The sequence below is a fragment of the Leucoraja erinacea genome, chromosome 27, assembly GCF_028641065.1.
Source record: "Leucoraja erinacea ecotype New England chromosome 27, Leri_hhj_1, whole genome shotgun sequence".
Classification (NCBI taxonomy): domain Eukaryota; kingdom Metazoa; phylum Chordata; class Chondrichthyes; order Rajiformes; family Rajidae; genus Leucoraja; species Leucoraja erinaceus.
Window position 1 is genome coordinate 3293597 of NC_073403.1, and position 24190 is coordinate 3317786.

Sequence of the window (24190 nt, forward strand, 5' to 3'; positions counted from 1 at the left end):
GGATGAGGCCATTCGGCCCTTCGAGCCAGCACCGCAATTCATTGTGATCATGGCTGATCGTCCCCAATCAATAACCCGTGCCTGCCTTCTCCCCATATCCCTTGATTCCACTAGCCCCTAGAGCTCTATATAACTCTCTCTTAAATCCATCCGGTGACTTGGCCTCCACTGCCCTCTGTGGCAGGGAATTCTACAAATTGTGGCAGGGAATTCCACTAACTCTCCAGGTGAAACCGTTTTTTTCTCACCTCAGTCTTAAATGGCCTCCCCTTTATTCTAACGTCAAAAATTGGGAGAGTTATGGGCGTGTCCTACTTACGCGACTTTTTCGGAGACTGCCGGCACCTGTCATCGTTCATTGGAAATGTTCAACGTGTTGAAAATTTGGCAGCGAAAATCAGGAAGACGCTACAACTCTTTGGGCGACTGAGGAGGCCACTCACGATGACATGTCGTGGGGCTAAAGCATGTACGGTCATGAGTAGTCACCCAAAGAGTCGTAACGTCCATCTGGTCGCCGCTGGATTGACACCATTTCCGGCGACCCAGATAACCATAACCATATAACAATTACAGCACGGAAACAGACCATCTCGGCCCTACAAGTCCGTGCCGAACAAAATTTTTTTTCCCCTTAGTCCCACCTGCCTGCACTCATACCATAACCCTCCATTCCCTTCTCATCCATATGCCTATCCAATTTATTTTTAAATGATACCAATGAACCTGCCTCCACCACTTCCACTGGAAGCTCATTCCACACCGCTACCACTCTCTGAGTAAAGAAGTTCCCCCTCATGTTACCCCTAAACTTCTGTCCCTTAATTCTGAAGTCATGTCCTCTTGTTTTTTGAATCTTCCCTAATCTCAAAGGGAAAAGCTTGTCCACATCAACTGTCTATCCCTCTCATCATTTTAAAGACCTCTATCAAGTCTCCCCTTAACCTTCTGCGCTCCAGAGAATAAAGACCTAACTTATTCAACCTATCTCTGTAACTTAGTTGTTGAAACCCAGGCAACATTCTAGTAAATCTCCTCTGTACTCTCTCTATTTTGTTGACATCCTTCCTATAATTGGGCGACCAAAATTGTACACCATACTCCAGATTTGGTCTCACCAATGCCTTGTACAATTTTAAAATTGCGACCCGCGACAACTATGACAGGTGCTGGCAGTCGCTGAAAAAGTCGCCTAAGTGGGACAGGCCCATTAGGTTTACAAATGATACTGCGTCATCTGAGAGAGATACAATGTATTCCAGCTGCTAAAGTCCTTCCAAGCTTGGATCAAAGGATTAAAGCTTAAAGGAGATATGCAGGGCTAGTTTTTTTGTTACACAGTGGGTGCCTGGGAACGCGCTGCCAGGGGTGGTGGTGGAGGCAGATATGAAAGCAGCATTTAAGGGGCCTAAATATAGTTACATAGACATAGAAACATAGAAATTAGGTGCAGGAGTAGGCCATTCGACCCTTCGAGCCTGCACCGCCATTCAATATGATCATGGCTGATCATCCAACTCAGTATCCCATCCCTGCCTTCTCTCCATACCCCCTGATCCCTTTAGCCACAAGGGCCACATCTAACTCCCTCTTAAATATAGCCAATGAACTGTGGCCTCAACTACCTACTGTGGCAGAGAGTTTCAGAGTTTCACCACTCTCTGTGTGAAAAATGTTTTTCTCATCTCAGCCCTAAAAGATTTCCTCCTTATCCTTAAACTGTGACCCCTTGTTCTGGACTTCCCCAACATCGGGAACAATCGTCCTGCATCTAGCCTGTCCAACCCCTTAAGAATTTTGTAGGTTTCTATAAGATCCCCCCTCAATCCTCTAAATTCTAGCGAGTACAAGCCGAGTCTATCCAGTCTTTCCTCATATGAAAGTCCTGACATCCCAGGAATCAGTCTGGTGAACCTTCTCTGTACTCCCTCTATGGCAAGAATGTCTTTCCTCAGATTAGGAGACCAAAACTGTACGCAATACTCCAGGTGTGGTCTCACCAAGACCCTGTACAACTGCAGTAGAACCTCCCTGCTCCTAGACTCAAATCCTTTTGCTATGAATGCTAACATACCATTCGCATTCTTCATTGCCTGCTGCACCTGCATGCCTACCTTCAATGACTGGTGTACCATGACACCCATACCATTCCATTCGCTTTCTTCACTGAGTTCCATGGACATGCAGGGTACGGGGGAATATACATCAAATGTAGGCAGATGACCTTAGTTTATCTCATTATTCAGCAAGCACATCGTGAGCAGAATGGCCTGATCCTGTGCTGTACCTTTCTATGTTTTAAGTTCTGAGATTCAAAGTGAACCAAAAAGGTTTAAATAAATACGTCTGAAGGAGGGTCTCGACCCGAAACGTCACCTCTTCCTTTTCTCCAGTCCCACCGAGAAACTCCATCACTTTGTGTCTGTCTATCTTCCTTGTATCTATCTTGCTGGATCGACGCGCTGGAGCTCCGGTGAGCTGAGACCGCCGTGTTCGACACCTCCGGGCTGCGGGTCTGCGGGCGGCGCCGATATCAACATCGGGAGCCTGGGAGCTCCAGTGCCGGCGCGGCCTTGTCGACTTCGGAAGCCGCGGTCTCCAGCTAGGAAGCGGCCGCTCCAGGTGGCCCAGCCGCTGAGAGGACTCTCCCAACGCCGGGGGCAAGACCACCCGGTGAGAACGGCCAGGAACATCGGGCCTCCGTAGAGGCAATTGCGGTGGCCTCAATAGGCCTGACTTTGGGTGAACTGGGGGTTGGGGACTGGACATTGTGCCTTCCCCCACAGTGGTATCCATTGTGGGGGGATGATTTTTTTTTGTCTGTAAGGTAATCCTGTTAGTCTGTGTCCAAGATGGCTGTCGTGAAGGGAGAGTGGACGCTGGCGAGCTTTAGCTGCCGCTGCTCTCTCTTCACACTGTGTTTTTGATTTTTTGTTTTTGGACTGAATTCTGTTTTTAATTTGTGTTTCTGTGATGCCCTTATTATTTATTTTATTCTGACTATATGTTTTTTATTCCTGTTGATCTCTGTAAGGTGTCCTTGAGATTTCTGAAAGGCGCCCAAAAATAAAATGTGTTATTATTATTATTAACTCGGCATCTGCAGTTCCTTCCTATCAGTAAATACCTCTTCCATCTTAACCCAACCTCCAATTTACTATCTAGTTTGGAGATGTAGTGCGGGAGCAGGCCCTGTGGCCCACCGAGTCCGCTCCGACTAACGTTCCCCGCCCATTAACACCAGAGGACAATTTACATTGATACCAAGCCAATTAGCCTACAAACCTGCGCGTCTTTGGAGCGTGGGAGGAAACCGGAGATCTCGGAGAAAACCCACGCAGGTCACGGGGAGAACGCACAAATCCACATACAGACAGCACCCGTGGTCAGGATCGAACCTGGGTCTCTGGCGCCGTAAGCGCTGTAAGGCAGCAACTCTACCGCTGCGCCACCGTATATTAATATAATGGCACTGACTTTCAAACAAGAGGACATGACTTCAGAATTAAGGGACAGAAGTTTAGGGGTAATATGAGGGGGAACTTCTTTACTCAGAGAGTGTAGCGGTGTGGAATGAGCTTCCAGTGGAAGTGGTGGAAGCAGGTTCATTGGTATCATTTAAAAATAAATTGGATAGGCATATGGATGAGAAGGGAATGGAGGGTTATGGTATGAGTGCAGGCAGGTGGGACTAAGGGGAAAAAAAAAGTTGTTCGGCACGGACTTGTAGGGCCGAGATGGCCTGTTTCCGTGCTGTAATTGTCATATGGTTATATGGTTATATGGAAAGCTGTTGCTATAGAAATGCCCTCAGTGTAACGATATACTGTTCCCCCCCCCCCATCTCCCCCATGGGGCAAAAGAGGCTCTTTCTACTCAGCGGGAGGGGTGGGGGTGCATTTGGAGGACCCTTGACATCAGCTCTGCCTGGTGGCTTTGAACCAGTATCTTGAACACAGTGGGCCTCATTCAAAGGTCAAGCAACAAAGATGCCCCCTCATCTCTGGAGCAGAGTGTGTCCCATTGTGTCCCCCCCCTCCCTCATACTTCAAACAGGAACGCAGAGTGATCAATCACTACTTGTAGAGAGGGGCCACTGTGTTCTGTCAACGTGTCTGAGTATCCATGGGCATGGTCACCGATTCAAATGATTCATTAAAGAGGAAATATATTACGTAACATATTTTTGCCCAGAGTAGGGGAATCGAAAAAGCAATGGACATAATTCAGTTTACTCTCTGCCTCAGAGGGCGGTGGAGGCAGGTTCTCTGGATGCTTTCAAGAGAGAGCTAGACAGGGCTCTTAAAAATGGCGGAGTCAGGGGATATGGGGAGAAGGCAGGAACGGGGTACTGATTGGGGATGATCACACTGAATGGCGGTGCTGGCTCGAAGGGCCGAATGGCCTACTCCTGCACCTATTGTCTATTGTCTATTGTCTACTTCAGTTCAGAAATACAGTGCGGAAACAGGAAACAGGAGTTTGCACCAACCAGTATATTTACACTATATTCTCTACACATGGACATGGGCATCACACGCCTCAGCACTGGTGAGTAAGGCAAGGCAGCGCCTTTACCACCTCAGGCAATTGAGGAAATTCAGAGTGTCTCCGAAGGATCCTCCAGTGCTTCTACTCAGCGGCGGTGGAAAGCATCTTGTCCGGGAACATTACCATCTGGTTTGGGAATTGCTCTGCCAAGGACAAGAAGGCTCTGCAGAGAGTAGTGCGTTCGGCCGAACGCACTATGGGAACTTCACTCGCCCCCCCTGCAGGAACTATACATCAGGAGGTGCAACTCCAGAGCCAATAAAATCATGGGAGACCCCTTCCACCCCTGCAACGGACTGTTCCAGCTGCTACGGTCAGGCAAACGCCTCCGTTGCCATGCGGTGAGAACGGAGAGGTTGAGAAGGAGTTTCTTCTCAGAGGCCATTCGGGCTGTAAACTCCTATCTCACCAGGGACTAACTCTACTGAACGTTTTTCCTTCCAATATTTAATATGTAAAGTAATATGATTGTGTTTATAGTTTGTTTGGTTGTTTGTTTGTTTGTCTTTTTGCACAAAGTCCGCGAGCATTGCCACTTTTCATTTCACTGCACATCTCGTATGTGTATGTGACAAATAAACTTGACTTGGCTTGACACACTAGGGGACAAGTTACAGGGCTGCCAACATTGGGTGAGAGTTGTGAGAGTGAGAAATCTGGACCCACCCTACAACCATGTCTGCAACAAGCTACCACATATTCGATGTTGCTGCGACAAGCTGCCGGAGCAGAAGCACGGCCACTCCTCTGTGTATAAATCTAAATTATTATTGATGTCATAGCTATTTCAAGACTGTCAAACACATACTTAGTTTAAGGTTTTGACATTCATACTCTATTTTCTGCCCTTGAACTTCGTATTATGCGACCCACAGTTTCCATTAGTCAGCATTCTTACAACGAGTGCATTATACCGCCCTTAGCGAGACTATGAATCAACTCGCCCAACTCTGCCCGAGCCTGCCAGTAGCCTCTTGCCCTGTTACTGATGCATTGGCTCAAATAAGAAGGACATCGCGAATCCTAGAACGCTCCACCACACCACAGGGGGCGGCACGCACGGTGGCGCAGCGGTAGAGTTGCTGCCTTACAGCGACAGAGATGTGGGTTCGATCCTGACTATGGGCGCTCTCTGTACGGAGTTTGCACGTTCTCTCCCCGTGCCCTGCGTGGGTTTTGTCCGGGATCTCCGGTTTCCTCCCACACTCCGAAGACGTCCAGGTTTGTAGGTTGTAGTCTGAAGAAGGGTTTCGGCCCGAAACGTTGTCTATTTCCTTCGCCCCATAGATGCTGCTGCACCCGCTGAGTTTCTCCAGCTATTTTGTGTACCTTCGATTCTCCAGCATCTGCAGTTCCTTCTTAAACACAGGTTTGTAGGTTAATTGGCTTGGTGTAATCATAACTTGTCCCCAGTCTGTGGGATAGCGCTAGTGTGCGGGGATCGCTGGTCGGCACGGACTCGGTGTGTCGAAGGGCATGTTTCCGCGCTGTATCTCTAAATTAAAATCAACTTTTCACTGACTGGGTTACATCCTGGTGCAGATCCCTATATATATATATATATATACACACACACACATACATGTACATATAAATAACATAAAAAATAATAGTACAAAATCAATGCCCCCAAGTCTATGTGTAGGAAGATACTGCAGATGCTGGTTTACACCGAAGATAGACAAAGGAATCCAGGGAAATGGGGAAAAAGCAGGAATGGAGTACTGATTCTGGATGATCAGCCATGATCATATTGAATGGCGGTGCTGGCTCGAAGGGCCGAATGGCCTACACCTGCACCTACTTTCTATGTTTCCCTGTCTTTCCGCTGACTGGTTAGCACGCATCAAAAGCTTTTCACTGTACCTCGGTACACGTGACAATAAACTTAAATGAACTGAAATGGATTTAATTGAAATGTATATGACTCCAAAGAGATATTTCAGAGTCCTGAACGAAGGGGCTTTTATTCCCCAGGGAGAGGGGTCGACCATTGAAGCAGGGGGGTAAACATTGCCTACCTGCACCCAGGTGTGATGGTTCCATGGAGAGGCTTGGGATGGAGCCACTCATACTGGTGGATGGTGTGAGTTTCGGCAAGGCGGGGCTGGTGATGCAGCCGGTGGAACAGATTGCCGACGAGGTTATGAGGGAGCTGGTGTTGGCCAGGCCGGTGGCCCCATTGTTCTTGTTGCCCTTCGGCCTTCCGCGCCCGTGCCGGCTCTTCTTGCCGCCTTTGTGCTTCTTCTCCTTCACCGTCTCCTCCTCCTCCTCCACCTCGGCCAGGGGCTGCGGCCGCTTGTAGCCGGGGCCGGGAGGTCCGGCCGCCCCAGCCGAGGGCCGGTAGTCGCCGGGGGGGCCCTCGGGAGGGGGCTTCTTCGGGGCCGGCGCGGGGCCGGCGGGGAAACGCATCAGGGAGCAGAAGCCAGACAGGGAGGTGTCGGCGGCAAACGCCTCGGGCTTGGGAGCGTCGTACGGCGCCGGGGTCAGCGGGGGGTCGCGGCCCGGAGGGTAGACCTCTCCCCGCGGCTCAGTCTTGCCGAAGAGCCCGGCCTCTTGGGGAGGCTGCACTGCACTGCTGGAGGTGCTCAGGAGATTGCCTGTAACACAGAAACAAGCACACAATTGAAACTGAACTGAACACTAGAGATAGAGATATGCCATTTATTGTCACTATACATGTACAGTGAAACTGAAAGCTGCTCGTACTCAGTGCATACATACAATTTAGCACAAAAAACAAGAAACAGAAAAAAAAAAAAAAAACAGAAGGGAGATGGGGGGGGGGGGGGGGGGGGGGGGGGGGATAGGTGCACAAATTCTGCGGCGCTACATACATATATACATATATACAGATGGAAGTCCGTGTTGGGCGGTGTAGTCAGTGCATGTGTGAATTTGAATTTATAGTAGTTATAATTCTCGGAAAGCAACTATTCCTGAGTCTGTTTGTCCTGGATTTGATTTAATTCCTAGCGCTGTCCAATGCACCAGGTACCACCATCCACCCCGTCCACTACACGGCACGCAAACAGGCCCACTGAGTCTGCAACGCCCAGCGATCCCCGCACATTAACACCAGGGATTGGTTCTACAATTATACCAAACCCAAATAACCTTCACACCTACACGTCTTTGAGGGTGGGATGAAACCCACGCGGGCCACTGGGAGAAAGTATAAATGACACACAGACAGCACCCATAGTCAGGATCGAACCCGGGTCTCCCGTGGTCCCAACTACCTCCTGTGACTCCCACTACGCCATCGTGCCGACTTCATAACTTCATACGATATAGGAGCAGAATGAGGCCATTCGGCCCATCAAGTCTTCTCCGCCATTCAATCATGGCTGATCTATCTTTCCCTCTCAACCCCATTCTCCTCCCTTCACCCCATAACCCCTGATACCCTTGCCAATCAAGAATCGATCCATCTCTGCTTAAAAATATCCATTGATGGCCTCCACGACAACCCATGGCAATGAATTTCACTAGAGATTTTCTCCAAAGACTTTACAGATACAGTGCGGAAACAGGACCATTTGATCACCCAGTCTGTGCCGATCACCCCGTACACTAGCTCTATCCAATGCACTAGGTACCAACTTACAATCAATATAATATTGCCGATGAACCAACAAACCTGCATGTCTTTGGAGTGTGGGAGAAAGCCGGAGCATGTGGACACAGGGAGAACATACAAAGACCGTATGGACAGCACCCGAGGTCAGGATCGAACACAGGTCTCTGGCGCTGTAAGACAGCAACTCTACCGCTGTGCCACCCGGGTCTGATAATTGGCATTTCGGGTTGCGATTGCACAGGGTCTCGGGAAGATGGAATGGACTGCCAGAGGAGGTAGTTGAGGCAGCATACAAGAAACATTTGGTCAAATACATGCATAGCACAGGTTTCGGGGCATAGGGGCCAAATGCAGGCAGGTGTGGATGGGACATGTTGGCCGGAGTGGGCAAGTTGGGCCGAAGCATCATCTCAACCCCAAACATGTACGTACGTCACGTCATAGAGTCGTAAAATGTGGAAACTTGCCCACACCGACCAACATGCCCCATCTACACTAGTCACACCTGCCAGCATTTGGTCCAAATGCCTCGAAACCTGTCCTATCCATATACCTCTAAAATGTTGGGATAGTCCCAGCCTCAACAACCTCCCCTGGCAGCTCATTCCATCCACCCACCACCCTTTGTGTGAAAAAGTGACCCCTCAGATTCCTATTAAATCTTTTCCCCTTCACCTTGAACCTATGTCCTCTGGTCCTCGATTCACCTACTCTGGGACCCGATCTATTCCTCTCATGATTTTATACACCTCTATAAGATCCCCTCCTCATCCTCCTGCACTCCAAGGAATTGAGTCCCAGCCTGCTCAACCTCTGCCTATAGATCAGACCCTCTAGTGCTGGCAACGTCCTCCTGTGGTACATTGGCATTTCAGCGGCGAGAGGAAAGCGCTCCAGAGGGCCATGGACAACGCCCAGAGGATTGTCGGCTGCCCTCTCCTTACCTTGGAGGACTTACACAGTTCCCGCTGCACCAAAAAATCTCAGAGTATCATAAAGGACATTTCCCACCCCGGACACTCCCTGTTTGAACTGTGGCCGTCAGGCAGACGGTACAGATCTACAAGGACAAGGACGAACAGACTAAAAAACAGTTTTTACCCCACTGCTATAAAAGCACTAAATGTGGCCGCCAAGGAACGCAGGGGCGATACATACTAAGGGACTGTGGTAACTGTGGAATCGACAGAAGGATGGAGGGTTGGGTGTTTATGCGTGCTATTTTCGTGATATTTATTTTAGTTGTTTATCTTTTAATATTTTATCTTGTATGGTAGGGAATTGAAGAATGTAGGTGAACAGAGGGATCTGGGAATAACTGTGCACAGCTCCCTGAAAGTGGAATCTCATCTAGATAGGGTGGTAAAGAAAGCTTTTGGTGTGCTGGCCTTGATAAATCAGAGCATTGAGTATAGAAGTTGGGATGTAATGTTAAAATTGTACAAGGCATTGGTGAGGCCAATTCTGGAGTATGGTGTACAATTTTGGTCGCCTAATTATAGGAAGGATGTCAACAAAATAGAGAGAGTACAGAGGGGATTCTAGAATGTTGCCTGGGTTTCAGCAACTAAGTTACAGAGAAAGGTGAACACAGGGCTTTATTCTTTGGAGCGCAGAAGCGCTCCAGGGGGGGATTTGATAGAGGTTTTTAAAATGATGAGAGGGATAGACAGAGTTGACGTGGATAAGCTTTTCCCACTGAGAGTAGGGTAGATTCAAACAAGGGGACATGACATTTGAATTTAAGGACGCTCCCTGTTTGAACTGTTAGGGTCAGGCAGACGGTACAGATTTACAAGAGAGTGGTAGCTGTGTGGAACAGCTTCCAAAAGGTGGTTTAGGCAGGTTCGTTTTTATCATTTAAAAATAAATTGGATAGTTATACGGATGGGAAGGGAATGGAGGACTATGGGACTGAGCGCACTGTGAATGCGACTAGGGGAGATTATGTGTTCGGCACGGACTAGAAGGGTCGAGATGGCCTGTTTCCGTGCTGTAATTGTTATATGGTTATAATATGTATCGTTAGCTTTTAGAAATGTTTGAATGGTGCACAGACTAGCTGACATTTTTAAATTTCGTTGTACATGGTTCATGTTACAATGACAATAAAGAAACTATTCTATTCTATTCTAGAGCTATGGACAGGAGACGCTTGCTGTGTGCAAATTGGCTGCTGCGTTTCCCACTTTCCACCGGCGACTGCCCTTCGAGTCAGTAAAACCGCTCGGATGTCAAAGCGACTGCATAAATGTAGACCTCAGAAATCAATGATCATTTTTCATTGGGGGCGTTCAAATTTGTTCTTCACTCAGTGGGACCATTAAAGGAGCTTATTAATGTCCCGTTTCCATTTTCGAACACGCACTAATCTCAAACTCTTTGTCTAAGTAGATCACTTTAGCACCTCATTACTTCCAATTATCTGGGCACAACTATTCAAAGTGACACCTCCTGCTTTTTAAGAGCCATCCATCATTTTAAATGGGGCTATTAGTGTAAATATAATTCCTCTCAATAAACGCGCGTGTTAGCACTGACGATACACTCCTCGCCGAGCCTGTAACTGGGGGTACACAGAAATGCTGGAGAAACTCAGCGGGTGCAGCAGCATCTATGGAGCGAAGGAAATAGGCGACGTTTCGGGCCGAAACCCGGAAGGGTTTCGGCCCGAAACGTTGCCTATTTCCTATAGTGGATATTGTTCAACTCTTTGCATGGAGCGAAGGAAATAGGCAATGTTTCGGGCCGAAATGTTGCCTATTTCCTATAGTGGATATTGTTCAACTCTTTGCATGGAGCGAAGGAAATAGGTAACGTTTCGGCCCGAAACGTTGCCTATTTCCTATGGTGGATATTGTTCAACTCTTTGCATGGAGCGAAGGAAATAGGCAACGTTTTGGGCCGAAACCCTTCTTCAGACTGATGTAGCTGGCGTTGCCCAAGTGTCAAAACTGCAAGGGGGTATAAGTATTCCTGGATATTTCCACCTTTACTTCCGGGACGCAACGCGGAAGAAACATAGAAACATACAAAATAGGTGCAGGAGTAGAGGCCATTCGGCCCTTCGGGCCTGCACCGCCATTCGATATGACCATGGCTGATCATCCAACTCAGTATCCCATCCCTGCCTTTTCTCCATACCGCCTGATCCCTTTAGCCCCAAGGGCCACATCTAACTCCCTCTTAAATATAGCTAATGAACTGTGGCCTCAACTACCTTCTGTGGCAGAGAATTCCACTGATTCACCACTCTCTGTGTAAAAAAATGATTTTCTCATCTCGGTCCTAAAAGACTTCCCTCTTATCCTTAAACTGTGTGACACCTTGTTCTGGACTTCCCCAACATCGGGAATAATCTTCCTGCATCCAGCCTGTCCAACCCCTTAAGAATTTTGTAAATTTCTATAAGATCCCCCCTCAATCTTCTAAATACTAGCGAGTACAAGCCGAGTCTATCCAGTCTTTCTTCATATGAAAGTCCTGACATCCCAGGAATCAGTCTGGTGAACCTTCTCTGTACTCTCTCTACGGCAAGAATGTCTTTCCTCAGATTAGGAGACCAAAACTGTACGCAATACTCCAGGTGTGGTCTCACCAAGACCCTGTACATCTGCAGTAGAACCTCCCTGCTCCGATACTCAAATCCTTAGGAAACAGGCCCTTCGGTCCACCGAGTCCGCGCCGACCAGCAATTGGAGTGTGGGAGGAAACCAAAGATCTTGGAGAAATCCCACGCAGGTCACGGGGAGAAGGTACAAACTCCGCACAAGCCCACCGTGCCACTCACACTCCAAAGACATACAGATACGAAGGTTAATTGGCTTCTGTAAATTGTAAACTGCCCTTAGTGTGTGTAGGATCGTGCTAGTGTACAGGCCTCGCTGTTCAGCGCAGACTCCGTGGGCTGAAGGGCTTGTTTCCGCACAATCTAAACTCAGCTAAACCCTTCCAGCAGGCTGTAGTGTTTTGATTTTTTAGAAGCTAAGATTGCAACCTTTCTTCAAAGGCTGTAACTCAGCTGCGGAAAGATCTGCAAAGATCAATGAAACCTTTCACAGCCTCAGGAAGTCCCAAAGAGGAAACGTTGACATAACTCTTTGAAGCATTGTTGCAGCGACATCGTCAGCTTGAGTGGTGTATGATTGTTCTCTTGGTGGGTCCTTCCTGTGGGTCTGGGGAAAGCGCCAAGCAGCACAATGGCGCAGCGGGTAGAGCTGCTGCCTCACTGCGCCAGAGGTCCGGGTTCGGTCCTGACTACGGGCGCTGTTTGTACGGAGGTTGTGTGTTCTCCCCGTGGGTTTTCTCCGGGGATCTCCAGTTTCCTCCCACACTCAAAGACTGCTTATGTTAACTGGATAGACTTGAAACTCTCTAAATTTAGAAGATTAGAGGGCAGGATAGAAACTTACAAAATTCTTAAGGGGTTGGACCGCCATTGCAATATGATCATGGGAAGTCCAGGACATCATCACAACTCAGGATAAGGTAGAAATCCTTTAAAACCGAGATGAGAAGAACTTTTTTCACACAGAGAGTGGTGAATCTCTGGAACTCTCTGCCACAGAGGGTAGTCGAGGCCAGTTCATTGGCTATATTTAAGAGGGAGTTAGATGTGGCCAATGAACTAAGGGGATCAGGGGGTATGGAGAGAAGGCAGGTACGGGATACTGAGTTGGATGATCAGCCATGATCATATTGAATGGCGGTGCAGGCTCGAAGGGTCGAATGGCCTACTCCTGCACCTATTTTCTATGTTTCTTGTTTCTATGTTTCCTCCCACACTCCAAAGACGTGCTGGTTAATTGGCTTCAGTTAAAATAAATTCTAAATTATCCCTGGTGTGTGGGACAGTACTGATGTACGGAGGGATCGCTGGTCGGCGTGGACTTGGCGGGCCGAAGGGCCTGTTTCCGCGCTGTATCTCTAAAGATGTTGATCTGAAAAACAATAAAATAACTACTGCAACTCCTCTTAAAAGTTGGAGAGATATCTCAAGAGCGTGCCGTGGCCTTTGCTGAACTTTCCTATGTTTCTATCTTCATTGTTCCTTCAACAGCACACTGGACCAAATGTGTAGGAAGGAACTACAGGTGCTGGTTTGAACTGAAGATAGGCAAGGCAAGGCAAGGCAAGGCAAGGCAAGGCAAGGCAAGGCAAGGCAACTTTATTTATATAGCACATTTCATACACGAGGCAGACTCAAAGTGCTTCACATAAAAACATGTCATACAATAAAATGAAATAATAAAATGAAATAAAATAGAACTAAAAGAAAAGAAAAGCAAAATTAAAAATGCATTTTAAAAAGTGCAAAAGTTAAAAGTGCAATGTAGTTAAGATTTAGCTGAAAGCTAAAGTAAACATAAAAGTTTTCAGTCTTGTTTTAAAAGTGGTCAAAGTTGAGGCAAGTCTTAAATCTTCAGGAAGTTTATTCCAGCTATTTGTTGCATAGTAATTAAATCCTGCTTTCCCATGTTTTGTATTTACTCTGGGAATCACTAACAGATTGGTTTCAGAAGATCTTAGCGGTCTAGAAGGCTTAGATAGACAGACACAACATGCTGGAGTAACTCGGTGGGACAGGCAGCATCTCTGGAGAGAAGGATGGGTGGCGTTTCGGGTCGAGACCCTTCTTCAGAACTATTGGACCGGATATTTTGATTTCAAGTCTCCAGAAGGAGGACAAATCCCCATCCACATAAACGGGACTGAGGCGGAGCGCGTCTCCAACTACAAATTCCTCGGGGATCTGTCCTGCTCCCTCAATACCACCAAATCGATCAAAAAGGCGCAGCAGCGCCTTTACTTTCTGAGGAGGCTCAAGAAAGCTCACCTGTCCCCCCCAGATCCTGACCAACTTTTACCGCTGTACCATAGAGAGTATCCTGACCACCTGCTTCACGGTATGGTACAGCAGTTGCACCGTAGCGGACAGGAAGGCACTACAACGGGTGGTGAAAACCGCTCAGCACATCATCAGTGCCCCGCTCCCTGCCATGGATGCCCTCCACCGAAAACGAGTGTCTGAGACGGGCCGGGAAGATCATCAAAGACCCCTCCCACCCCAACCATGGACTGTTTGCCCTCCTCCCATCAGGGAGGTGGTACAGGAGCTTCAGGTCTCGCACAGACAGGCTGAGGAACAGCTTTTTCAATAACACCATTCCACTGCTGAACTCACAGAGTCCCAACGCTAGCTATCTTTTATACTCTCCCATTTGTATACATTTATTTGCCTATGTACCAGTTTAATTAATCCACAGTGCATCAACTATCTTGCACTATGACCAGACGCTAAACTGCATTTCACTGTCCCTGTACTCCCTGTATTTATGCAATGACAATAAAGTTGAATTAAATTGACTTGAATTGCAGGTCCAAATCAGATACAAGTGTTGTCAAAGAATCCACAGTTGATACCTGCACTGCATACTTCAAATTTGTGAGAGGAACAGATCGGGTAAACACACTGAGCCTCATGCCCAGAGTTGGGGAATCGAGGACCAGAGGGCATCGGTTTAAAGTGACGGAGGAAAGATTCAATGGGAAACTGAGTGGTAACTTGTTCAGGGTGGCGGGTGTACGGAACGAGCTGCCAGAGGAAGTAGTTGAGGCTGCTACTATTGAAACGTTGCAGAAACATTTAGACAGGTACATGGATAGGGTGGTTACACAAAAAAGCTGGAGAAACTCAGCGGGTGCAGCAGCATCTATGGAGCGAAGGAAATAGGCAACGTTCCTCCCACACTCCGAAGACGTCCAGGTTTGTAGGTTGTAGTCTGAAGAAGGGTTTCGGCTCGAAACGTTGCCTATTTCCTTCGCTCCATAGATGCTGCTGCACCCGCTGAGTTTCTCCAGCTTTTTTGTGTAACCTTCGATTCTCCAGCATCTGCAGTTCCTTCTTAAACACATGGATAGGGTGGGTTTGGAGGGATATGTGGCCAAACGCAGGCAGGTGGGACTAGTGTAGATGGGGCATGTTGGTCGGTGTGGGCAAGTTGGGCCGGTGGAACTGTTTCCACGCTGTATCAGTCTATGGTTCAATGAGTAGGACTTAGACATAAACCCTAGAAGTCGTCCGAAGCAGATACAAGTGTTGTCAACCCGTCCACAGCTGATACCGGCACTGCCAATTTTAAATGTGTGCAAGGTTTACAGATATATCGCACAAGGTTTTCAGAGCTTCCTGTCGAAGTTCTGTGGTTTTCCTCGGCTGTTTGATCTTCCGTTTCCGGCAGCGTGGGCGATCGTGCGTGCAGATGACAGCGTGCAGGTCTGAGCGCGACAGGTTAGGTTGGAGACACAGCGCGGAATCACGGCCCTTCGGCCCAACGTGTCCCTTCCGACCAGCGATCCCCGCCCATCACCACCATCCTCCATACACTAGTGACAATTTACATTTACACCAAGCCAATGAACCTACAACCCTGCACGCCTTTGGAGAGTGGGAGGAAACCGAAGATCTCGGAGAAAACCCACGCAGGTCACGGGGAGAAAACGTACAAACTCCGTACAGTCAGCGCCCGTAGTCGGGATCGAACCCGGGTCTCTGGGGCTTTAAGTGCTGTAAGGCAGCAACTCTCCCGCTGCCCCCGTAGCTGCCTGTAGCTGCTGCCGAGTTAACTGAGGAGACCTTAGCGCTGTCTGTGTTGGTACTTTAAACTTCCAGCATGCCACAGACGGCTGTGGAGACCATGTCGATGGATATTTTTTAGGCAGAGATAGATAGATTCTTGATTAGTACGTGCTATATTTAAGAGGGTTAGATGTGGCCCTTGTGGCTAAAGGGATCAGGGGGTATGGAGAGAAGGCAGGTACGGGATACTGAGTTGGATGATCAGCCATGATATTGAATGGTGGTGCAGGCTCGAAGGGCCGAATGGCCTACTCCTGCACCTAATTTCTATGTTTCTATGTGTCAGGGGTTATGGGGAGAAGACAGGAGAGTGGAGACAAAGGTGGTAGAGTTGCTGCCTCACAGCACTTAAAGTGCCAGAGACCCGGGTTCATTCCCGACTGCAGGTGCTGTCTGTGTGGAGTTTGCATGCTCTCCCTGTGACCGCATGGGTTTTCTCCGAGATCTTCGGTTTCCTCCCGCGCTCCAAAGGCGGACAGGTTTGTCGGCTAAGTGGCTTGGTGGAAAGATAGATCAGCCATGATTGAATGGCGGGGTAGAATTGATGGGCTGAATGGCCTGATTCTGCTTTTATCGCTTACGTACAGCCGCACGTTTTTGCATTTGATACGGGGCGGTGGTTTGCCGGCATGGCAAGGCCACTCGGTTAAAGGGAGAGAAAACAAACAAAATAACTCGTTACCGCAGCTGAACAAAAGGTGTGGATATCGGCAAAACATGAAAACAACAAGAGAGGGTTGGAAATAATCAGCAGATGAGTCTCTATCCATGGAGAATAAAAACAGAACCAATATCAGCGGAGCAGCTGGTAGTGCTGCTGCCTCACAGCGCCAGAGACTCGGGTTTAGTTTAGTTTAGAGATACAGCGCGGAAACAGGCCCTTCGGCCCTACCGGGTCAGCACCGTCCAGCGATCGCCGCAGACTATCCCACACCCACTAGGGACAATTTTTAAATTAATCGATCCAATTAACCTACGAACCTGTACGTCTTTGGAGAGCGGGAGGAAACCGGAGCTCTCGGAGAAAACCCACGCAGGTCACGGGGGGAACGTGCAAACTCCGTACAGACAGCGCCCGTAGTCGGGATGGAACGCTGGTCTCCGGCGCTGCATTCGCTGTAAGGCAGCAACTCTACCGCTGTGCCACCACGACCGCCAAAACACCAGGAGAGTTTCATAAGTTCACAGGTCACAGGTGCAGAAGTAGGCCATTCGGCCCATCGTGCTTACTCGCCCATTCAATCATGGCTGATCTATCTTTCCCTCTCAACCCCATTCTCCTGCCTTCTCCCCATAACCCCTGACACCCGTACTAATCAAGAATCTGTCTATCTCCACCCAAATACTTGGCCTCCACAGAATACCCACCCACTGAAGAAATTCCTCCTCATTGCCTTTCTAAAGATACATCCTTTTATTCTGAGGCTATACACTCTGGTTCTAGACTCTCCCACTAGTGGAAACATCCTCTCCACATAATACATAGTCCCTGTTTTATTTCAGATTTACAACATAGAAACATAGACGCAGGAGTGGGCCATTCGGCCCAACACCGCCATTCTATATGATCATAACCATATAACCATATAACAATTACAGCACGGAAACAGGATCTCGACCCTTCTAGTCCGTGCCGAACACATAATCTCCCCTAGTCCCATATACCTGCGCTCAGACCATAACCCTCCATTCCCTTCCCATCCATATAACTATCCAATTTATTTTTAAATGATAAAAACGAACCTGCCTCCACCACCTTCACTGGAAGCTCATTCCACACAGCTACCACTCTCTGAGTAAAGAAATTGGCTGATCATCCAGAATCAGTGCCCCGTTCCTGCTTTTTCCCCATATCCCTTGATTCCGTTAGCCCTATAAGGGGCTGTCCCACTGTACGAGGTAATTCAAGAGTTCTCCCGAGTTTCCCCCGATTCGAACTGGAAGAATTACGGTAATAGCCGCTCGTAGGTACTCGGGGCTCTCGTGGACATTTTTCACAGTGCTGCATTTTTCACGAGTTACCGCGTTTCCCGAATACCTGCCGTTAGCGTTACGAGCCGCTACGAGACGTCCACGAGCTCCGACGAACCCGCTACGTACTTACTACGAGTTTGATTTTTTGTTAAACTCGGGAGAGCTCTTGAATTACCTCGTACAGTGGGACAGCCCCTTAAGAGCTAAATCTAACTCTCTCTTGAATACATCCACTGAATTGGCCTCCACTGCCTTCTGTGGAAGAGAATTCCACAGAATCACAACTCTCTGGGTGAAAACGTTTTTCCTCATCTCAGTCCTAAATGGCCTAACCCCTTATTCTTAAACAGTGACCCCCCTGGTTCTCGACTCCCACAACATCGGGAACATTTTTCTGCAACATAGAAACATAGAAATTAGGTGCAGGAGTAGGCCATTCGGCCCTTCGAGCCTGCACCGTCATTCAATATGATCATGGCTGATCATCCAACTCAGTATCCCGTACCTGCCTTCTCTCAATCAATCAACCTTTATTGTCATCTTGCAAGCAGCAAGTACAGTGCAAAATGAAAAGACGTTTCCCAGTGAATAGCGGAGCCTCGCACATGAAATTTAAAACACTTCTCACATAATAACACTAAAAAAAACAATCCAGTCCCTGATGGAACAGAATAAATAGTTAAAATCAGGTAAAAAACACAATGTTAAAAACAGTAAACCAATCATAAAAAAATGTCCGGGGCCGCTGATTTGAGTGGCCAGTGCCAGTTATTAAAGTGTCCGTGCCAGCCGCAGAGTCAAGTCAAGTGACTGTGAGTGCAGAGTGACTGTTTAGCAGCCTCACAGCCTGTGGTAGGAAGCTGTTTAGCAGCCTCGTAGTCCGGGCTTTGATGCTTCGATATCTCTTGCCTGATGGCAAGAGATCCAGGTGTGTGTGGAGGGGGTGCAGTTTGTCCTTGGCAATTCTCTGTGCTTTCTTCAGACAGCGGCTCTGGAACAGTTCTTGTACCGAGGGTAGGGAGATGCCAATAATCCTCTCTGCTCCCCTCACTACCCTCTGCAGAGCCTTCCTGTCCGAGCAGTTGCAGGTGCAGTACCACGTATTGATGCAGTACGTGAGTACAGACTCCACCGTGCCCCTGTAGAAAGTCCTGAGGATGTTGGTGGGGAGTGAGGCCTGTTTTAGTTTCCTCAGGAAGTGCAGTCGCTGATGGGCCCGTTTCACGGTCCCAGTGGTGTTCCTGGACCAGGTGAGGTTGTCCGTTATCTGCACACCGAGGAACTTTATGCTCTCCACTCTCTCCACTGCAGTGCCACTAATGTTGAGCGGTGTATGCTCTGGCTGCGCCCTCCTGAAGTCGACAACCATCTCCTTAGTTTTTTCGACATTCAATTCCAGGTTATTTTTGCCGCACCAGTCCACCAGTTGTTCTACTTCCTCCCTGTACCTTGTTTCGTCATCTCCACTGATGAGTCCCACCACTGTAGTGTCGTCCGCGAACTTTATGATTTTATTGTCCCTGAATCTGGCAGCACAGTCATGTGTGAGCAGTGTGAACAACAGCGGGCTGAGCACACAGCCTTGAGGGGAGCCGGTGCTCAGCGTGATCGAGCCTGAAGTGTTCTTGCCAACACGGACTGACTGCGGTCTCTCTGTGAGAAAGTCCAAGATCCAGTGACACAGGGTGGTGTTGAGGCCCAGCAGGGTTAGTTTTCTCCACAAGTCTCTGTGGGATGATGGTATTAAACGCTGAGCTAAAGTCAATGTACAGGATTCTGGCGTATGTGTTCTTGTGTTCCAGATGCGCGATTACTGTGTGCAGCGTGGTGGAGATGGCATCCTCTGTAGAGCGGTTGGGGCGATAGGCAAACTGTAGGGGGTCTAACGATGAGGGGAGGCTGGCAGTAATGTGGGGTTTCACCAGGCGTTCAAAACACTTCATTATTATTGGGGTCAAGGCGACAGGGCGGTAGTCATTTAGGCAGGCAACCACTGGTTTTCTTCGCTATGGGGATTATCGTGGAAGTTTTGAGGCATGTGGGGACAATGGCCTGACTAAGGGAGATGTTAAAGATGTCTGTTAGCACATCTGCTAACTCCTCAGCACATTCCTTTAGCACACGTCCTGGGATGTTGTCGGGTCCGACTGCTTTCCACGGGTTGACCTTAGACAGGATTCTCCGTGTGTCCATTTTGTCTATGGTCAGGACTGGCTGGTCGGTTTGTAGGCAGGGGCTGGCTCTCCTCTTGGGTGTGGTGTTTGCTGCATCAAAACGAGCAAAGAAGTTGTTTAATTTATCTGGGAGAGAAGTGTCCGTGTCGGTTACCTGCTGCCTTGCCTTGTACCCCGTCAATGTTTCGATTCCCTTCCACATCCTCCTGGTGTCTCCTGTGTCGCAGAGGTGTCCCTGGATTTTCCCCGCGAAGGCACGTTTCGCTGCCCTGATTCCTTTTCCCAGTGCAGTCCTGGTGGATCGGAGAGCGGCTGTGTTACCGGCTCTGTAGGCTGCATCACGAGCCCTCAGCAGCGAGCGCACCTCTGCTGTCATCCATGGCTTTTCGTTACCCCGTGCAGTGAAAGTTTTCATGATGGTGACATCCTCAGTGCACTTGGCAATGTAGCTGGTTACAGTCTCTGCGTACTCCTCGATGTTGATGAGGTCATCATAGGATGCTGCTGTCCTGAACACATCCCAGTCAGTGTGCAGGAAGCAATCCTGCAGTGCCGAGGCTGCTCCCTCTGGCCAGACCCTGGTGTGTTTTCTCTCCGCTCTGACTTGTTTTTGCAGAGGTCTGTAGGCTGGTGTTAAAAACACTGAAATGTGGTCCGAGTGGCCCAGGTGAGGGCGTGGGGCTGCCTTGTAAGCCTCTGGGGTGTTGGTGTAAACCAAGTCCAAGATGTTCTCTCCCCTGGTCTCAAAATCCACATATTGCTTGAATTTTGGGAGCACAGTCTTAAGGCTGGTGTGATTAAAATCACCGGCCACCACAATGAAGCTATCAGGATGTTTGGTCTGGAACTCACTGACGGCGTCATGCAGGGCTCCCAGTGCTTCGTTGGCCTTGGAATTTACATTTGCACTTGGTGCAACATATACAGCCACAACAAAAACAACGGAGAATTCCCTCGGCAGATAGAAAGGCCGACATTTCACGATGAGGAATTCTATCAGCGGAGAGCAGTGTTTCCCGGCTATCGTAGCGTTCACACACCAGTCCTTGTTTATGTACAAGCACAGGCCTCCACCTCGGCTCTTACCAGAGCTAGCTGCCTCTCTGTCCGCACGGAATGATGTCATTCCCTCCAGCTGTATTGCCGTGTCCGGGATATTGCCGTGGAGCCATGATTCAGTGAAGACAAACACACAGCAGTTTCGTATATCCTTGTATGTTGTCCTGAGAAGACGCAGTTCGTCGAGTTTGTTGTCCAGGGAGCGGACATTAGAGAGGAGAAGCGAGGGCACTGCAGGTCGGGTGGGGTTAGCTGTTAGCCTGGCGTGAATGCCTGCTCTTTTCCCCCGTCTCCGCCTCACGTAAGAGCCTGCTCTTTTACCCCGTTTCTGCCTCCTCTCACACCGCTTGCGTCTTCTCCTCCTCCTCTCTCTCCTCTCTCGCCTCCTCTCTCCGGTCGTAGTCACATCTGCGGCCGATATGCTCGGCCTCGCAGCCGGTAGTAAAAGTCCATAGCGGCGTATTTGGTCTAAATCGCACCAAAACGCGCCTTTACTACTCCCGCGGTTTGCCCCGATGTTTAGGAGCATGTTCCTGCAGTACATATATCTTGGACAGACAGGACAAGACACACAACACTCACTTTTAAAAGCTCCGACTATCTCCCGAGGGGCCGCTGCGACTGTGCGCGCCGCCATCTTGGATTCAAATTCTCCATACCCTCTGATCCCCTTAGCCACAAGGGCCACATCTAACTCCCTCTTAAATATAGCCAATGAACTGGCCTCAACTACCTTCTGTGGCAGAGAATTCCACAGATTCACCACTCTCTGTGTGAAAAAAAGTTCTTCTCATCTCGGTTTTAAAGGATTCCCCCCTTATCCTTAAGCTGTGACCCCTTGTCCTGGACTTCCCCAACATCGGAGCAATCTTCCTGCATCTAGCCTGTCCAACCCCTTAAGAATTTTGTAAGTTTCTATAAGATCCCCCCTCAATCTCCTAAATTCTAGAGAGTATAAACCAAGTCTTTCTTCATAAGACAGTCCTGACATCCCAGGAATCAGTCTGGTGAACCTTCTCTGCACTCCCTCTATGGCAAGAATGTCCTTCCCTTAAGAATTTGAAATGTTTCTACAAGATCCCCTCTCATCCTTCTAAATTCCCGTGAATACAAGCCTAAGAGTGGCCCACTCTTTCTTCACATGTCAGTCCTGCCATCCCGGGAATTAACCTGCTGAACGAACGTCTGTGGTACTTTGCTATTTATAGACGGTACCTTGCTGAAACAGGCTTGGCGACGAAACCGTGGCAACGACTGCCGTGCCCTTCGCTCCGCCAGGCTTCCGTCCCCGCTGGCCACAGCCATGACCAGGGGCCTTCTTCCCTTTGACATCTGACCTGGCCACCTCGGCTGTCTCCTTCCCGCCCACGAGCGGCGCCGACGGTCGCTGGAAATGTTTGTTGCCGAAGGGAGCAGCGGCCTCTTCCAACCCTCTCGCGGTGCTCGACTTATAGGCACGGCTGCTGCTGCTGCTGCTGCTGCTGGTGCTGCTGGTTGCACTTATGCAGGTCTGGCAGACAAGGGAAAATATCATCAGCACAGCAAACTTCAATCAATCAATCGATCAATCAACCTTTATTGTCATCTTGCAAGCAACAGTTGTACAGTGCAAAATGAAAAGACGTTTCCCAGTGAATAGCGGAGCATCGCACAGGAAATTTAAAACATTTCACACATAATCAGGAACAATCTTCCTGCATCTAGCCTGTCCAACCCCTTAAGAATGGGCAACTTATGTATAATATTATCTGATCTTTAGCTTCCAGGCACAACGTGGAAACAGGCCCTTCAGCTCATCGAGTATGCGCTGACAAGTAATTACCCATATACTAGTTTAGTTTAGTTTAGGGATACATCACGGAAACAGGCCCTTCGGCCCATCGAGTCCACACCGACCAGCGATCACCCCGTACTCTAGTTTAGTGAGGTCAAGAGATACGGCGTGCAGTTTAAGAAGGAACTGCAGATGCTGGAAAATCGAAGGTAGACAAAAATGCTGGAGAAACTCAGCGGGTGCAGCAGCATCTATGGAGCGAAGGAAATAGGCAACGTTTCGGGCTGAAACCCGTAGGGTTTCGGCCCGAAACGTTGCCTATTTCCTATAGTGGAGATTGCCTATTTCCTATAGTGGAGATTGAACTGCAGATGCTGGAAAATCGAAGGTAGACAAAAATGCTGGAGAAACTCAGCGGGTGAGGCAGCATCTATGGAGCGAAGGAATAGGGTGACGTTTCGGGTCGAGACCCTTCTTCAGACTGATGTGGAGGTTGGGGGGGGGGGGGGGGGGGCAGGAAGAAGAAAGGAGGAGGCAGAGACAGTGGGCACTAGTTTAGTTCAGTTAGAAACATAGAAAATAGGTGCAGGAGTACAGGCCATTCGGCCCTTCGAGCCTGCACCGCCATTCAATATGATCATGGCTGATCATCCAACTCAGTATCCTGTACCTGCCTTCTCTCCATACCCCCTGATCCCTTTAGCCACAAGGGCCACATCTAACTCCCTCTTAAATATAATAATAATAATAATCTTATTTATATAGCACATTTTTAGTCAACTTGCATTGACCCCAAAGTGCTTCACATAATTACATTACATTTACACACAGGCAAAGGTGGGTGAAGTGTCTTGCCCCAAGGACACAACGACAGTATGCACTCCAAGCCAAGTTCATATAGCCAATGAACCGGCCTCAACTACCTTCTGTGGCAGAGAATTCCACAGATTCACCACTCTCTGTGTGAAAAATGTTTTCCTCATCTCGGTCCTAAAAGATTTCCCCCTTATCCTTAAACTGTGACGCCTTGTTCTGGGATTGAGAGGTACAGCATGGAATCAGACACTTTGGCACGAGTCCACTCCGACAAGCAATTACCTGTACAAGAGTTCGATGCTACACACTAGGGGCAATATACTGAAGCCAAATAACCGACAAACCTGCACGTCTGTGGAGTGTGGGAGGAAACCGGAGCACCCGGAGAAAACCCATGTGGTCATACCGACTCCGTCCAGACAGCACCCGTAGTCAGGATCGAACCCTGGTCTCTGGCGCTGTTTAAGGCCGTTCCTTTTTGTTTTTGCATCAAAGTTATTAAGACTCAAATTTAAAAAGAAAAGCTGGGGCAGAGAAAGAAACTGGTGTACTAAAACATCCGGTGCTTTCAAAACATAAGAGGAATTTAACGAAAAGCATCAGTTGAGCAAAATAATCCA

The 24190-nt window shown here is 48.6% G+C and overlaps 1 protein-coding gene across 1 annotated transcript in view; it reads right to left on the reverse strand.

Annotated features, from left to right (window-relative positions):
- The window catches only part of LOC129710098 (protein AF-10-like), a 167456-nt gene that overhangs the window by 46714 nt on the left and 96552 nt on the right, over positions 1–24190 (reverse strand). The window contains 2 exon segments of the mRNA XM_055656816.1: positions 6573–7151; positions 22196–22490. Coding sequence (XP_055512791.1) covers positions 6573–7151; positions 22196–22490 — 874 coding nt within the window.